The following is a 17921-nucleotide window of genomic DNA, read 5'->3' as shown; positions in this document are numbered from 1 at the left end:
TTATCAGGTCGAGACCCTGCATCAGAGGGGAAATAGCCAGTGTACAGAAGAGAAGGAGAGAGGTGAGACAGGAACCAGTGGATGAGAAGCAATGGGAGAAAATAAATATGCTATTGATCAAAGGAAAAGGCTTATAACATCAAAAGGAACAGTACAGTGAAAATTTCAGGTCCGCTAAGGAGGATCGGGAAAGTGAAACGAGTGTACTAGAGTAACACGACTGTAAAAGCATTTGCAAATATGTATAAAGGAAAAGATCAGAAAAGACACCAACAGACTGAGGTAATGGAATTATTTTGCAAAATAACAAAATGGTACAGAAATTAAATACATTTTTTGTCTGGTGTCACAAAAAGAAGACATTAAAAACCTAGAAAAGGTGGAGAGCTGTGGGTCTAGAGTGAACAAGAAGGTAAAAAAACAGCTTTAATAATTTTTTATGGGACCGAAAGGTAACTCTCCGAGTCTGTTGGCCTGTCTCCCGTGTTTTAAAAGATAGTGGATGCACTGGTGGTCACCTTTGAAAATTAGACAGCATCTAATATGGTTCCCATGGTCAGAAGTAACGAACACTGCCTGGTCTTTACCCAGAAGATCGAGAGGGGCACAAATTCCACTGAGCATCAGTGAAACTCATGGTGCAAGCAAACACGCACCGTGCAAAAGAATTCCCAGAAGCATGGTTTTCCACAAACAGTTCTGTAAGCGCATTGTAGACCTTGATCCTATTTTTGAGCCGATTTTTTTTTGTGGTCTGGCAAAGTTCCAGACCACAACACATGAAGTTTTCCACACAATCGGCGATGTGATTTCCTCCCTACGTCACAATGGAGTTTCCACAATCAGTGTGTAAAGGCAAGCTTTCGGAGGTCACGTCACTGTGAACAGCGCACTGACGAAGTCTCCTCGTATGGTGACGAACTGTTTTCAAGTAAGTTGTCAAGATCAACTCAACCCAACCAAATCCAGCCCAGTATTGAAAAGGGACCTACATTAAACTTTCGTGAAGATTCTGCATGTACACAGAATTGAAGTATTCTTCTGTTGTTGAGAAGAACATTCAACAATCAGATCTTTGGACTTTGTAACAAAAAACTATCCTGATATTCCAAATCTTTGACAGTAAAGGAAAGCAGGGAGGACCCAATATTTTCTTAGCCAAGGCACTGTAAAAGAGTTTATCAATAAGGAGCATTTGGAGAAGCTCATTAGGTATACTCAGCATGGCTTTACATCACAAACCTGAATAAATTCCTGAGGAAGTAACAAAGATCATTGATGAAGGTAGAGCAGTGTATGTGGAATTTAGTCTGCCATAGAGATTTGTGCAATGGCCCCAGCTTCTCACAATGTACATCAATGATTTGAATCCGGGACCAAGTATGATATATCCAGGATTTCTGATGATAGAAAGCAGGGTGGCTGTGTTATCACGCAGAGACGGTTTAGGATGACGAGGCAAGTGAATGGGCAAAGACACAGCAGATGGAAGCCATTCTGAAAGTATGGGATAAAGCAGTATACTTTAAATGCTGGGAGATTGAAAAGTGGTGATGCTGTATGACAGTCACTTAAAATTTATGTGGAGTTGCACTAATTAGTTAGAAAGGCACAAATTATTGTCATTGATTTCTACAGAGGTTAGAATGCAAATGATGTCTTATTGCAATTATATTGGACACTTGTTCCTACATCTGGCCTATTGTGGATAAGTATTGTCTGCAAATAACTTGTGAGAGAGGGGATTTTTAATGAAGAGTCATCAGACTCATTCCTGGGATGGGGATTGTCAAATAAGGAGAGGACAAGCAGACTAGAGTTTAGAAGAATGAGAAGTAATCTCATTAAAACATACAAAATTCTGATGGGGCATGACGGAAATGGGATCATGCTACAAAAAGCCACATAAATAGATCAAAATGTTTTCCAGTTAGTTCATAGGCCAAGTGGCTTATATGGGTTTCTTTTTGTAAAATTTATTGTTGTCTGTTCAGCAACTTTGAAAGTTGGTATTTCACTTTCAATAACATTATATTACAATTTTATTTCTATTATCTCAACTCCCAGTCCTAATGAAGGGTCTCGGCCCGAAACGTCGACTCTCTATTCCTTTCCATAAATGCTGCCTGGCCTGCTGAGTTCCTCCAGCAATTTCTGTGTGTCAAAATGAAAACATTTTCTTGACCTTTGCACATTTAGCCAAAATTGTGTGAACATGCAAGTTAATTTTGATAATTAAAAATAATTAACAGCGAGGTGAAGAAGGCCTTGGATATCACAGCCAGTTAACTGTATTTAAAGGCAAAAGGAATTGGAACTGAACTGAAATGTGTGATTTGGGCTGCAGAAACTGATTTTAAAAAAAGAAAATGCAAAGCTGGACCAAATGTGAATGTTACAACACATGGTTATTCAGAATTTTAAAATTTTCTCCTGAAAGAGTCTAAGCACTAATCTTTGGTATTATCATTGCCAAATTATTATTAGAGACTGAGTAGTCACGACTGCCAGACTCAATTTGACCAATCTCGTAGATACTGTGGTTACAAGAGCAGCTCTGAAACTGAATAATCTGCCACAGAAGGCACAGTACCTCAATCAATCAGTGAGTTAATTATCCCTAAATCAACCAGAGTTTTGTTCAATAATGTCACTTTAATGGAAATATATCTTTCATTTGAAGCCTGATTTAATCAACAGGCAAAATTTTGAACCTGTTTCTGAACACTGTTTCAATTTATTTAGGAAAAGGCTGAACATTAAAGGCGCTCTTTCACACCCATGGATAATGGTGAGTATAAGTTAATATTTGAATTCCTTTTGACGTGTGTGTCATCGTTATTTTACTGCCTGTGCATTAACATGCATGGTTTGCAAAAATTGCAGTGATTTTAATCTTCTGATTCTGCATAAGCTGTTGTCTCCCTGAAACTTTATCCACTTCACCACTTTAAAGTTTTTTTAATGAAATGTTCTTTATATATGCTCTGTGTTGATTTAAGTTAAGGCTCTGTTCCAAACCACAGCGGTAGAATTCCAGTTGGTACTCCCCACAATCGTATTGCATTCCAGCACAAATTTAGACAAGATGGGAGGTGAGGTGTGTGCACAGCAGAACCATTAGCTAAAGTGAATTCTTGATTCTTCTGCAAATCTCAGCAGGAACCGTACTGGTGAAGGAATCAGCACGTGACAGCAGCATTAACATTTGCTGCAAGTAACCACAGAAGGGTAGTCATTGGCGTTAATCAGTACGGTTGTGATGCCATTTGGACTCTTCTGAAGAGCTTTTCTCTTCACCTTGTTCAGGATCCTCACCAGTGTTATTTAAAGGAGCCATCGCCTTTCACCTGCTGGTTGGTTTCTTCCAGCTGTTGGTAAAATGGTGCAAGTTCCTGCTTTTTCCATAAGTGGCAGAAGTTGCTTCAGGCAAAAATAGGTACGCGACAGCAGTCAATATACTTCAAGAGTTTTGCACAAGGCGGCAGTCGCTTCTCGTCTTGACTACACTAGGAGTTACAGTGCTAGCATGTTGCCCGGCTGAGTGGAGCTTACCGCCCATGTTGCCACTCACAACTCCACCGGACTTACCTGACTTGGAATCACGTGGGTGATGTTGCTGGCTGGGACCCTTCTGGGCTTGAATTGAAGGAGCCTGAGGGACAGGTGGACCTCAAGCAATGTAACTGAGTCTTCCAGGTGAACCAGAACCATCCCCACCCACAAAGGCCCTCTGGAAACTTTAACACTTCAAGACCTGTCTACAGCTTTGTTACTTGTCAAAGCTGACATGACTTTTCAATCCTTTTTGAAATTTCCTGACATTCAGTGAGGTTTTAAACCTGTGAAAATGAATGAATCCGTTGAAAATATTGAGTTAAAGAACATTAAAACAAAATTCACCTGTGCATTTTAAATATTAATGTAAACACAAGTAATTTAATAAAAATTAACTTTCTGCATTCTTCTGTTGGTCTCAGCCAACAGCTGCCTTCACAATGAACAAGGTCATTTCACCTGGCAGAGGATCTGATGTTAGTTTTTATGTTTATAATGATATGGACGGAGATTATTCAGTCCCTTGAGTCCATTACAGCCCTCGGGAGCAATCCCATCAGTCCCATTTCCCATTTCCTATTTCCCTGTATCCTTTGCAGCGTACATCTCCTCACACATCAATCCCTCTTTGATATTTTTTGCCATTAATCTACATTAAGGGGTAATTCAGTTATCCCCAGGACACATGGGGAAGCAAGCACCCAGAGGACAACATCGAGGAAGGATATGGAAACAGTACCTGCAGTCAGGATTGGACCTGGATCCCTGGATGAGGCAGTGGCCATAACCACTGTGCTTGTCCTTGGTGTCCATCCTGGGGAATCCAACAACCAGCAGCACGGTAGAGCTCAGAACCTTGGCAACGATCAGCCAGCTCAATTATTACCAAAAACCGAGTGTCAGTTCAGTCAGTGGTTATGTATAATACTGGCAAGTTCCATACTGATGCAAACTTAGCAGCAATTAACTGCAGAAGTTACTATAGGAACAGCCAGCAGTTGACCATGTGCTGGCTGCATTATGTTATAGGGTCTGATTAATCAGGCACTATTATCCTCAGGCCTCCAGCCTGCATAGGGTGAACTGGGAGGTGTAGGTTAGCCAGTGCAGCATACCAGTAAGAAAGTGTCTGACACAAGTGGCACAAATGAGTTACTTCAGCAACATTCACAATGTGAACAAAACTAGGAATAAACTTCATTTACTTCAGCACCAGGTGAGGTGTTTATTTTCAATACTTGGGTCTTCCACGGTCTTGTCTGAACTACTATCATTGTTTTCGATGGTAATCAGGGGAATGACTGAAAATATAATTCGCGTCCACATTGCACATCGAACTAATACCACAGTTTTGCATGCACATTGAGTTTGAAGTGTTTTCTTGTGTGTCTGTAACACAATCATTAAAGTTACTAGGCGTCTGTGTGGTGGCACTAACCACAGGGGTTGCAGAACTTCCTGGAGTTGGCATGAGCTTGTGTTACTGCATCCAGATAGTTCCACACCCCGTGTGCAGACCCCTACCTTCATTCTGCTTCTCAATAATCTAAAACTCTTCTGTCTGATCCACTGAAGACTCATCAAAAGGAGGGACAGAAAGCCAACGCGGGCAAGAAGCAGGGTCGCAGGCAGCTGAAGACCAAGCGCTTGAAAGAGTACACCATTAAATCACACTCCAGCATGCCACCTAATAACACCTACGTTAACTTCGAAAGATTTGCCAAAGTGGTGGAAGACCTCTGTGGGATGGACGCCTCCTTCAGCAATCTCACTTCTGCAAATGATTCCCTCCAGGAGGATATTGACGCGTTGATTTCAATCTACAACGAGAAAGAATCCTGGTACAAAGAAGAAAATGAAAGTGTCCGGCATGATCTTTCCCAGATCAAGTACGAATATCGTAAAGCTGAATCCAGGAAGAAGAAACTCCAAGATGAAATAATAGGTGTGAATGACATGCTCAACACAGTGGATGGGAAGTATGCTGAGCTCCAATCTCACTTTGACTCTCTAAGTCAGGAGATCTCTGCTGAACTGAAATGGGTCCAAGAAGTAATCAGCTCCTTTCAGCCTGAGCAAGTTGCCGAGAGCTACGTGAACGGAGACTTTGCCTCTTTCTTTTACAAGGACCTGAATGAGACATTAAAGGATCTGTTAAATGGCACATGCACTGGAGAACTGATAACCAACCCGAGTGTAATGGAACCGAGTCGTTAGCTGGGTTCAGGACACCTGAGAATTCCAGTTCTTTGCGTGTTGCTGCATTTAATCTTTCTGCTTCATGGAAGGAAATCAGTTTGAGAATTTACTTAACTTAAATTCTGGATAGGGCAAGAAAACATTAACTTAATGGCCAAAGATTTAATTTTTATGTATAGACCTGGCTTGCAATAATCAAAAAAGGAGAATTTATTCAACTTTCCAGCACTAAAATTTATTAAGCTGAATGAAGTAAAAGTAGCAAAAATATTGTGATTACTGGAAGTGATGCATGGATCAATTCCAAGGTCCTGTTCTACTGACTGAGTGTCCTGGGAGCAAACGTGACGTGGATTATCGGTGTCGTGCTGACTCGGCCTTTACTCCTTTCAAATGCGGCTCCCTGTTTGGAATGTTAATTTTTCCAGATAATTAAAAGAAGTGTGCAATTTTAATGCAAACTTGTAACTTTATATATCTACTTGTCATATGGAAAGTTTAGATCCAAGATATTCTGTGTAAGCTCTGAGAGTGCTATCCATTCGTTCATGAGATTGGCCTTCAAATGATTTGGGATACTGATTATATATGAGGTGAACTAAAGATCTTCCATTTATTCTACAAGAGAACAGTAATGTGTGACACTAATCCAGCACACTCAATCCTAAAGTAAGTTAATAGTCTGCACAGTCTTTGAGAATCCATTTGAAGTTTGCAACCAAGTTGCACAACTGATACGTTGTCATAGTCATAGATCTTTCAGTGTGAAATAGATCCTTAAGCCAACAAAGTCTCCTCCAGCCTCCATGTACTTACAGTCGCCAGTCCTACACGAACACCATTTCATTCTCCCCACTTTCCTACCATCTCTTACTTTCTTCCTTGTCCTCCCAGACTGCATTAGGTGCACAACTCAAATACATTCATCAGCTTCTCCTCTTTGGTACTATGGTGGAGATGTAAATTAGTTAAAGATTTTGCACCAGTAAGTTACTGGAATTACAACACCCACTCATTTGAAATTATGGCTCTTTCATCTTGTTTATGCTATGACTCTGTTTTCAAAAGTAAACCCCCAAATGTAGAGAGGTTTACAGATATAACCCTCTCTCCCACTTTATTGCGCTACTGACCTTTTCACTGCTGGAGTCTTTTAGTCAATTATGCAGTTACTAAAGGTGCTAAAAGTTTTGAGGGCATCAGGCAGCATCTATGGAACAAGAAGCAGGGTTCAAGTTTTAGGTCAGTAACCTCGCAGTGAAATGACTTTCTGTTCAGCTTCACCTGGAACACTGGGCCCGGACTGTTCACCCCCTCCCCCCACAGTCGCTCTCTCCTCCTGTGGCTACGTGACTCCGAGCATTCGGCTGGACTTACTGCTATGGCTGTTCAGGCAGACAAGACTGGTGACAACATCTCGGCTCAGAAAGTAGGCACTGAATCCCTGCCCACGGTCCAGCCTGTTGGCTTGTGCTAACTAAGTGAGGTCGTTTCATTGTTCCGAAGCAACTCTGGTAATGGGAGACACAATTGGGAAACACAAAGATATTTTTAATAAAAAATTTAGAACCACATTCAACCATGTAACATTAATGAAAATAATAATATTATTTAAAATAGGGGAAAATATATACCAGTTATCGACCTACCTGTTAACTTTTATTCTTCCTTCATCTTTTTATCTGTTTCCTTAGCCTAGTGCTCAGTTTTGTCCACCTGAATGTGGTAGATAGTGTCATTTTCTCACCACCTTGAGGTAAAGTAACTCCTTCCAAGCTGCTTATAAAGTTCACTCAAAGCTAATATGTAAAGCCTCTTGTTTTATGTTGGCTCCAACATGAAGATATCCTCTCTAAGTATTTCCTGTCTATCCCATAATCTGGTCAATCATCGGACTTTTCTCTCTTGAATCAAGTCCTGACCTGCTGAGTTTTCCATGAGTATTACTGGACCTGCAGGCTTGATAGCCTGCTAATAATTACCAATTGCTCTTAAACAACACTAATCTAATATAGTTTTATTCTTTGGCATCTTTCAAAAAGTGTCTGCGTAAATGTGATGTACATGAATGCCTGAATAAATATAAACTGTTTATATCTTGAACAACTCTCCCCGGGCAACAGTGTTATCCATAAATAACAAACATCCCCTAACATTGTGCCTTCAAACTCCGTTAATGAGTTGTGCCTTTGACTGTCATATGTGAGCTTTTCCTCAATGTTCTCAGTTCAAATTGCTTTATAGAATTAATCTTCTAGCCCAGTGTGAAAATGGTGTTGCCCATTTACAATTATCACATTGTTTTCAAGAGTTTTGTTTAAATTCAAAAGCCTTTATTACATATAAATAACAATTTAAAATTATTTTATTTCCATGCACTGATTGGAATTTATCTAAGTGTTCATCATTTAGTGACTTGCTGCATCCTTTAATTTTTACTCTCGTATATAAAACTGACTGGTACTTTGAGCCAGTGTGTAATGGAATGATTGTGATATCACTCTTGAATCGATAGACCATTCAATTTGGTGCAGGCACTGCTAAGTGTGGATAATGACTTGCATAGCATCACAAATACCTGGAAGTCCCACTGCACTTATTGAAGCTGCTTTCTCACTAAGTATGTGGGCTGGAGTGGAGGTGGAGAGGAATTGTTGGGTCACACACATGGTTACTGTATTGTGTTTCCATTTCTGGAAAGATGATTTAAAACCGGCCAGTAATGGTGAAATGACTTTACTCTGGTTGTGACTTTGAATTTTTGTAAAGAATTGCTGGTAGGTGAGATGCAATAGTTCCTTCTTGAACCCTAACTGAACACATCACTGCAAATGTGCACTGAGTAGTTAAATAAAGGAATTCTTGCTCGTGCTCTTGCATTGCCTGATATTGTCATAGGAGAGAAAACATTATTTGTTCCTGCAGCACATCACAAAATAAATTCCAGTGATCACTTGTCAAGAAATCTTGATAGTTTGATATCTTGCTCTGATTCCCATGCTCCCTTTAAGCTCACTGAAGCTCTGGTGAATTTATTATATTGCTTTTCCATATCTAAGATTAAAGGTGAGTTATAATTATGTTGGAGTATTGACGAGTGTAACATCCAGCGGTCTAGGAAACACATTCATCCAGTACCACCAATGTTCCAAGGATGCAGAATTCTGGAGTTTTTTTGAATTCACATTTTTTCCTGCTTTTAGAGAATTAAAATGAGAGCATTTACTCCCACAAGACTGCAAGACATGTTTGTTTAGTTTCATGAAATTTGTACCCTCCAGGAACAGCTTTAAGAATAGCCAAGGCTTCCATTGTATGGAAGCAATATAGATTGAACTATTTTCACTCATTTTCAGGGTGTGAATGTCGTGGCACTTATTTCTGATGAAGGGTCTTGACCTGAAATGTTATTTGTTTATTCCCCTCCACTGATGCTACCTGACCTTCTGAATTCCCCCATCACTGTGTGTGTGTGTGTGTGTGTGTGTGTGTGTGTGTGTGTGTGTGTGTGTGTGTGTGTGTGTGTGTGTGTGTGTGTGTGTGTGTGTGTGTGTGTGTGTGTGTGTGTGTGTGTGTGTGTGTGTGTGTCTCTCTCTCTCTCTCTCTCTCTCTTTTTTCCCCAGCATCTGCAGAATCTCTTGTGTTTATCTCCCGGATGCTAGTTTGTCCAGTCAATGCAGGTTCGGAGTCAATTAGAAACCTGTTCTCTTTTACAGTGACTCACTTCATTCAGTGTTGTAAGTCATTTACAGTATTGCCCGTATTGTTCAATGAATGTTTGGAAGCTCATATTGTTGCAGCAAGTCAGAAGGCTTCACGGTAGCAGAGTAAGTCAAGTGCCCCCCCTCCCAAAAGCTGTCCTCCCAACCAGTTTTCAGTGTCTGTCTGCTTCCTCAGAGGAGATTATTTCCACGTCTGCCCCAGAATTTAACCCGAGAAATAACAGCAGATGTGTGTTTTCTCCAAGAAGCGACAGTAAAGTAGGGAGTAAGCAATACCCTCTGAATTGGAAATTGCCACAAATCCCTGGGTGATCTGCATCACCTTTGCTGCAAGCCTCATTGACGCAGCAATTCACCACCGACTGAGAATTCCTGGATCTGTTTTGATAGATACTTTATTCAGCCCCATGGGGAAATTCAACATTTTTTCCAATGTCCCATACACTTGTTTTAGCAAAACTAATTACATACAATACTTAACTCAGTAAAAATATGATATGCATCTAAATCACTCTCTCAAAAAGCATTAATAATAGCTTTTAAAAAGTTCTTAAGTAGTTTACTTAGATACATTAAATACAATCAAGTGTGAGTTAAATTAGTTAAACAGAAAAGTAGGAGCTGATATTTTGCTAGATTTACATTCCTGAAGAGAGACGCTATCTATCTACTTGCTGGATCTTGGACGTCTTAAACAGAGCAAACTCAGTCAGTCTGAGTTGGCAGTGGCACCTCAAGCTCCATCACCCTGAGCACTGGATCGTGTGCTCAGCCTGCTGCCGACTCCGGACTCAGCTCAAGTTCACTGGTGGCTGGCCTCATCAGCAGCAATGATGAGCCAGCATACAGAGAGGAGGTAGAGAGGTGAGTCTCAACGTGGACCAGGCAAAAGAAATGATTGTGGATTGATGCACCATCAATAACTCACTCTGAGACGTAAGAAGCGAGATATCGGCTTTTATTGACTGGAAGAATGAACAACACTACATCCTGGAGAATGAGGCCGGGCTCAGGCCTCAATCGCCTTTATGCAGGGGTCTGTGGGAGGAGCCACAGAAGCAGTCAGCAGGGGTCTGTGGGAGGAGCCACAGAAGCAGTCAGCAGGGGTCTGTGGGAGGAGCCACAGGAGCAGTCCAGACAGGTATATGTAGTTCACCACATGGACTATAGGAAATCACAGGTTAACCACTCTCCACTGCTCTTCAGTGGGTCTGCTGTGGAGAAGGTGAAGAGTGCAAAGTTCCTTGGGTTGTTCATAATGGACGATCTTACCTGGACCCACAACACTTCCTCAGTAGTCAAGAAGGCACAGCAGCGTCTACACTTTCTAAGGACATTAAGGTGTGCAAGGCTCCCTGCCCCCATTCTAACAACTTTCTACAGGAGCACCATCAACAGCGTCCTGTCTGACTGAATCATTGTGTGGTACAGAGGCTGCAAGGCATCAGACCGAAGACCGTATAGAGGATAGTTAAAACTGTCACCAGGGGATCCCTCTCCCGGTAAATGTCACAAATGGGGAGTGTTGCAGATGATGGGCCCACCACCCATCCCACAGTCTCTTTGACCCACCACCATCAGGAAGGAGGTACAGGAGCATCAGGTCTCGGACAGCCAGTGGGAACAGCCTCTCCCTGCAGGCTGTCACCACCGAGGTCTCGCCACTAGGCCAGCCAGCTGTTTACTGCTTACCTGTGCAGCATGCATTTTGAATTGTATTTTATTAACTTATTTATGGTAGTATTTTGGTTTATGTGGTTTGTGGGTGCACCATGGCCCAGAGGAACTTCGTTTCATTTTGTCAGATGACAATAAACTTGAACTTGAAAGTGTATTTATGTAAAAATTCCTGAATTTCTGCGGCAGTTTTTGGAGTGAAGTTCCTGCTGCTGTGCACTCGGAGTGGGAATTCCAGGATTTAGAGGCACTAATGGTTAGAAATACTTGTATCAAGATATTGGGAATGTGTTAGTTCCCATGTGCCTGCTGCTCTTGAGCTTGTAGCTAGTGGAGGTCAGAGATTTGGGCGTGCTGTTAAGGAGCCTTGCAATTTGTCCCAGAATATTCTCAGTCTAAACTAAAGCCCACAGACAAGTAAGTCTAGATGTCTAGAATGTGCTCCGTCTCAAATGTGGATCTGCAGCCAAGGTGGGCAAGTTTTCTAATTGAATCACTGCCTTTCTTCCCTCACCACAGCCATCAACTGTGGGTGGCACGGTAGCGTAGTGGTTAGCACAACGTACAGGAGACCAGGTTCAATTCCCGCCACTGCCTGTAAGGAGTTTGTACGTTCTCCCTGTGACTGTGTGGGTTTCCTCTGGGTGCCCAAGTTTCCTCCCACAGTCCAGGGATATACCGGTTGGTCATTGTAAATTGTCCCGTTATTAGACCAGGATTAAATTGGGGGTTGCTGGGCGATGCAGCTCAAAGGGTTGGAAGGGCCTATTCTGCACTCTATCTCAATAAGTATTTAGTAAATAAGTTAACATGAATTTCTTGATGAGGGATAGCTTTTCTTGAATCAGTGCAGCAATGGCAACCAGTGAGTTTAGGTTTAGAGGACTGGACAGCCAGTCGAGTGGGTCACTTAGTATTAAGTAGGATTGAACTATTGTGGTGGTGTTGGAACTGTCATCATCCAGGCAAATAGAAAGTGTTCCATTGTGTTCCTGACGTGCCTCATACTTGGTGGAAAGTTTTGTGGAGTTGGGATGTGAGTCACTTATGCAGAAAACCCAGGTTCTAGTGGGCTCAGGTAGAAGTGGAACTATTCCCTCTTTGATTAGAGCAGTCCCAACATTAAACGATTCAGTCCATTGCCATGCTAAATGAGAGTGGGTCAGTGGTTGCCCCAGTCCTGCTGCAGGATTTCAACTCAAAAGATCAGCAATTCTCTCCTTCCACAGATGCTACTCAAGCTGCTGAGTTCCTGCAGCAGATGGTTTATGGTTAGTAACATCCCAATTGCCAAGGAATTTTCCCAATTTACACTGGTCAGGTCAGCAGCCCCCGACCAACGTAAACTCCCTCTGAGCTCTCAGTGAAAGGGTCTCCAACCTGAGGTATTAGTGGCATCTGTACTGCTTTATCATTATGCAAGTCCTACATCCAAAGTGTTTATGTGGCTTGTCCAGTTGAGTTTCTGCATCCAGCCGGAGGTCTCTCTGGAACTGGTAGGGTCAGGAACACGCTGAAGAGACCCTGGGACTGAACAAATAAAAGGACACAGTCGTTCTGGGGACAGATGTTACTGAAAGAGAATTGCTGACAGAACCCTTATTCCTGGCACTCCAGTTTGCCAGTTAGATTAGTATGTTGTGTAGATTAGGGAGGCAAAGGGGGCAGATCAGATCAGGAGTGATCATCACCAGCAGACAGTCTTGGTCCAACCATGCAGACACCATGATCAAGAAAGCTCGCTGACACTCAACATCGCCGACAGCTGCACATCACTATGGTCAGGGAAGCTCACCAACACCTCTACTTCCTCAGGAAGCTAAAGAAATAAGGCATGTCCCCCATCAACCCTCAAGAATGTTATGGATTCTCTATAGAAAGGATGCATCACTGCTCTGCAGGAGACCACAAGAGTTGTGGTCACAGCTCAGCACACCACGGAAACCAGCCTCCCCTCCATGGCCCCTCTCTATACTTCTCGTTGCCTCAGTAAAGCAGCCAGCATCATCAAAGATCCCAGCCACCCCAGGCATTCCCTCTTCTGCCCCTCACGTCAGGCAGAAGATAAGAAAAGTTTAAAAGCATGTGCCACTAGTTTCAAGGCCAGCTTTGCCTCACTGTTTAGGGCACCCTAAGACAATAAGATGGAGTCTTGGCCTCACAATCTACCTCGTGATGATCTTGCTCCTAGTGCCTACTTGCATTGCATTTTCTCTGCAGCTGTTACACTTCATTCTGCATCTGTTTGTTTTCCCTCGGTGCACTGTGTGATGCATTGATCTGTATAAACTGTAGACAAGACAAGCACTTGAGACCCATATCAGAATCAGATTTATCATCACTGATACCTGTCATGAAATGTGTTTGTATTTTGTGGCATCAGTACAGTACAATACATAAAAATTACTATAGCACTGCCCAAAAGTCTTGGGCACCCTGGCTGTATATACGTGCCTAAGGCTTTTGTGCAGTGCTATACATAGTGAAAGGAGTAAAATGTGGCACATTTATTCCATTTTAGAAAGGAGTTCTGCATGTAAACTCTATCCTACAATAGGAAAAGCCCGTTCATTCATCTGGTGGTTCTGGCTTTGATTAGAAGTGGGAGGATCATTTTCATCTAAAAATACCATGACAACTTAGATTACAATTCCTTTGCACCCTGCCCTCTTGGTTCCCTCTGAATAGAATATTTTCATTGTGGGTCATATTGTATTTCAGTACAGTGAAGGCAGGGACACAGTAAGGAACTGATACTCTGATGGAGCAGCATCATAGACGAGGAGGTCATGGTGGGAAGGAAGGGACAGGACAGATGGGGTGCCAGGCAATGGAGAGAGGGTTTCAAAACAAGCGGCTTCACTCTTCTACACGTCCGTACATCAACATGTTTTGTGGATAAAACCTGCACCAAAACAAGAAGTTCAACAGGCAAGGTTTTAGAGTGAATGGAGATCCAGTAGTTTGCCAGAATCTGATTCACCCTGTGGGACAGAAACTTCTTTACCATATTGCAAAGGGCCCGTTTGGAACTTGCTGAAGTCAATGGAAAGTTGAGACACTGAAAGTTAACACAGCGGAAATCTGCTGGAGGAACTCGGTGGGTCTGGCAGCACCCGTGTGAGAAAGGGAATTGTCAATGTCTCAGACTGGGAGCGGAGACGTGAGATGGCCAGTAAAATGAGGTGTTTCATTTGTGAGAAGTTTTTCTCACCATCCCTGAAGTTATCCTTACATTGTGCTTTCAATGCAGTAAAATTCTCCAAACCTCACAAGAGTGCTTTGTCACAAGGAACTTGACCCGGAGCCAAATAAGAGATCGCTATTTTTATAGTGCATTTCAGTCTCTCCACATGCTCAATGAAATATGTTTGTAATGTCGTTACTGTAGGAAATAAAATATCTGAATTGTTTAGAACAAGTTCTCCAAAATTTTGGTTGTGTTGAGTGAAGACCAGGGATAACTCCACTGCTCTTCTCCACAATGATGAATCAAAAGCAAAATACTGCAGGTGCTTAAAATCTACAGCAAAAGAGTCCATTCTGGGAATAAAAAGTAAACAGTTCCTGAAACAGATTAACCATAAGGCACTGGAGCAGAATTAAGCTAGTCGCCCCTTCAAGTCTGCTCCACAACTCGATGGGCCGAATATGAACTTCATATCGAATCACTTACCTGTTCTGTCATTGTATTTAAGTGAGTTCTTCCTTTCTTTCAGCCAACCAACAAACGACAAGCTCTCGTCAGAAGGGAATCTATCGTTAATTTGGAAAACTTCAAGAAGTTGTACATCAGAAGGAGGTGGAAGGTGAGTAAAATGCCACCTCCAGCATCCCCATCTCAAAATAATTGTGAATTCCTGGTGTACCGGCCGAGAAGTATCTTTGTATCTAATATATCTCTGTTTCTTTTCAGCTTACATATAGGATTGTTACATTTTGCAATCATTTGACTCGTTCGTTCCTTAAGAAAGACCATCTAAAGAAAGAAGAAGCTCTGGTAGGTGTCACAGTAACAGTGGATTGTAGCTACAGCAAATATATTTCCTAAACTTTTAGACCTGGACCTCAATGGTAATGGTGACACAACTCTTCCTCTGAGAACAATGTGTTAATGACATTGTAACTTGCAGTTTAGCACAGCAGCTGAAAGGCTTTGCTGCAGCATTTTGGGTGTTGGTGGGATAAGGATGCAAGTAGCAATGTCTGGCAATACTTCTCCATCCTCAGTTACTCACGGGTGGTTATGGAGTGAGTTTTCAGGTGATACGAAGCTGGATGGGAGTGTGGGCTGTGAGGAGGATATGTCTCCAGTGTGATTTGCGAAGGTGTAGCAATGGGTAAATGCAGATAGAAATGGGCTTATCCATTTCAGTAGCAAAGCCAGGAAGCCTGATTGAGATGTAAATGCCATTGACTGGGTAAGGAAGGGGTGCGCCAGTTGTTGAAAGCAAGCATGCAGGCACAATAAATAGTTAAGAAGGCAATAAGTGTGTTAGTTACAGGGACAGTAATCGAGGACAGGAACAGGAGTGTTCTGCTGTAATTTGTATTGAGACCTCACCTTGAATACTTGGGTCTCCCTATCACAGAAAGGAGATTTGCGGTGGAAGCAGTTCAGGGAAGGTTCACCACACCGTTTCCTGGAATGGCAGGGCTGATGTATGAAGGGAGATTGGCTTAATGGGGTTTATATTTGCTGGAGTTTCGAAGAATGAGAGATGATCTTGTAGAAAACCAGAATCACCGGCGTATGTCATGAGCTTTGTTAACTTTGTGGCAGCAGCACAGCGCAAAACAGGGTAATAGAGAGAAAAAGAAAACTGAATCACTCTGTGTGTGTGTGTGTGTGTGTGTGTGTGTGTGTGTGTGTATATATGTATATAAAATAAGTAGTGCAAAAATTATGAAATGATTAAAAAAAGTAGTGAGGTAGTATTCACAAGTTCAATGTTCATTCAGAAATCGGATGGATAGCAGAGAGAAAGAAGCCGTTCCTAAATCATTGAGTGTGTGCCTTCAAATTCTACAAGCTCCTAACAGGCAAGGACAGATGATTTGCAGGGAGGATGTTTAAAGTGGTGGTGGAGTCGCAGGCTAAGAAGGTGAGGCTGGTCATGTAGGAGTGAGATGAGGAGGAATAATTCTCTGTCACAGAGGGCAATTGAAACCAAATAATTAAACATGTTCATGAAAGACTTGGATATAGTTGTCACGCCAAGGGACGAGAGGCGGAAGCAGGAACGGGACAATGCATCTGCTGTACTGAGTGCCAGAATGACTTGAAGGGCTAAATGACCTCTTATTTTCGACGTTTAGTCCAAAAATGTTCTTCAACTGGGACTCTGAAGCTAGTTTCTGTGTTGCCACTAGTCTATGCACGTCAACAAATACTCTCAGAAACTTCTATAGGTGTACCTTGGAGAGCATTCTGACAGGTTGCATCACTGTCTGGTATGGAGGGGCTACTGCACAGGACCGAAAGAAGCTGCAGAAGATTGTAAATCTAGTCAGCTCCATGTTGGGCACTAGCCTACGAAGTACCCAGGACATCTTTAGGGAGTGGTGTCTCAGAAGGGCAATGCCCATTATTCAGGACCCCCAACACCCAGGGCATGCCCTTTTCTCACTGTTACCATCAGGGAGGAGGTACAGAAGCCTGAAGGCACACACTCAGCGATTCAGGAACAGCTTCTTCCCCTCAGCATCCAATTCCTAAATGGATATTGAAGCTTTGGACACTACCTCACATTTTTAAAATATACAGTATTTTTGTTTTTACATTTTTAAAATCTACTTAATATACATAATTGATTTACTTGTTTATTATTATGTTTATTTTTTTCTCTCTGCTGGATTATGTATTGCATTGAACAGCTGCTGCTAAGTTAACGGATTTCATGTCACATGCCGGCGATAATAAACCTGATTCTGATTATATTCATCTTGGTCCTTCTGTTCCAGAGGGCGTATGAAAGTGACAATGAAGACGATGGTGTCAAAAGAAGAGTGTTCAGGCCAAGGCGACGCAGCAGCACGTCCTAGGGCAGCGTCTGAAGACGTTACATTAAAGAGTGCACGCCTGAGGGCAGGTTAATCACTGTTAGCATTAACAATCTGAACCTGTTCCAGCCAGTTCATGTTTTGGGCCCAGTGAATGGACAAAGACACTTTTAGTGGGAGACTGTGCTGACAAACAGTCATGCTTACCTTAGAAAGGCACTCAGAGAAGATAAGTGTGCAATATATATTTTTTTGAACAATTCATTGTAATATTTTTGTTTCTGCTTAGACCTTAGTTTGTAAGGGTTTTTAAAGTCTGGTCTTGCTCGAATGCTGTTCTTGTGACTACATCAACATTCACACCACAGGGACAGTGAGGGGCAGTTCACTGCCGATGCGAACGGCTCCTCGGTTCGAGAATGCAGGTGGCAGTCGAAAACGTGACCACAGGGAAAGAGGGGTGGGGGAGAAGGGGAAGAGATAAATAAATTGACTTTGTAAGGTTCTATTAGAAGTATTCTACTGACACAGGCATGGCATTTCATTGTGGGCGGGTATTGGAATAATCCTGTTGTACGTACTTGTGTTGCCATGCTGAGGCGGATTCAACTGCAGCCAAGTGTAGATCACAGATTCATAGAAGGACATTGGTGAAAGGGAGTCAGGGAGACGTGAGGTCACACTTGTTGCTACCATCATAGGGTTTCAGATTTAAACACAGTACACTGAAACAAGCAGTTTTATTTGGTGCAACATAATACT

General features: G+C 42.2%; 1 protein-coding gene across 2 annotated transcripts in view; it reads left to right on the top strand.

Annotated features, from left to right (window-relative positions):
• dapk2b (death-associated protein kinase 2b) overlaps positions 1-17490 on the top strand; it is a 152787-nt gene extending 135297 nt beyond the window's left edge. Inside the window, exons 9-12 of one of the 2 annotated variants that reach the window (XM_073024871.1) lie at positions 2746-2791; positions 14876-14965; positions 15073-15156; positions 17121-17490. In XM_073024871.1, the coding sequence (XP_072880972.1) occupies positions 2746-2791; positions 14876-14965; positions 15073-15156; positions 17121-17201 (301 nt within the window). In that variant the 3' untranslated portion in view covers positions 17202-17490. Of the gene's footprint in view, positions 1-2745; positions 2792-5133; positions 8642-14875; positions 14966-15072; positions 15157-17120 lie in introns of those variants that run through there. The other variant, XM_073024870.1, reaches the window with a different exon arrangement.
• Positions 17491-17921: the final 431 nt, after the last annotated feature.

This window comes from Hemitrygon akajei, chromosome 21, assembly GCF_048418815.1.
Source record: "Hemitrygon akajei chromosome 21, sHemAka1.3, whole genome shotgun sequence".
Taxonomy (NCBI): Eukaryota; Metazoa; Chordata; class Chondrichthyes; order Myliobatiformes; family Dasyatidae; genus Hemitrygon; species Hemitrygon akajei.
This window is presented reverse-complemented; position numbering and strand designations above follow the sequence as displayed.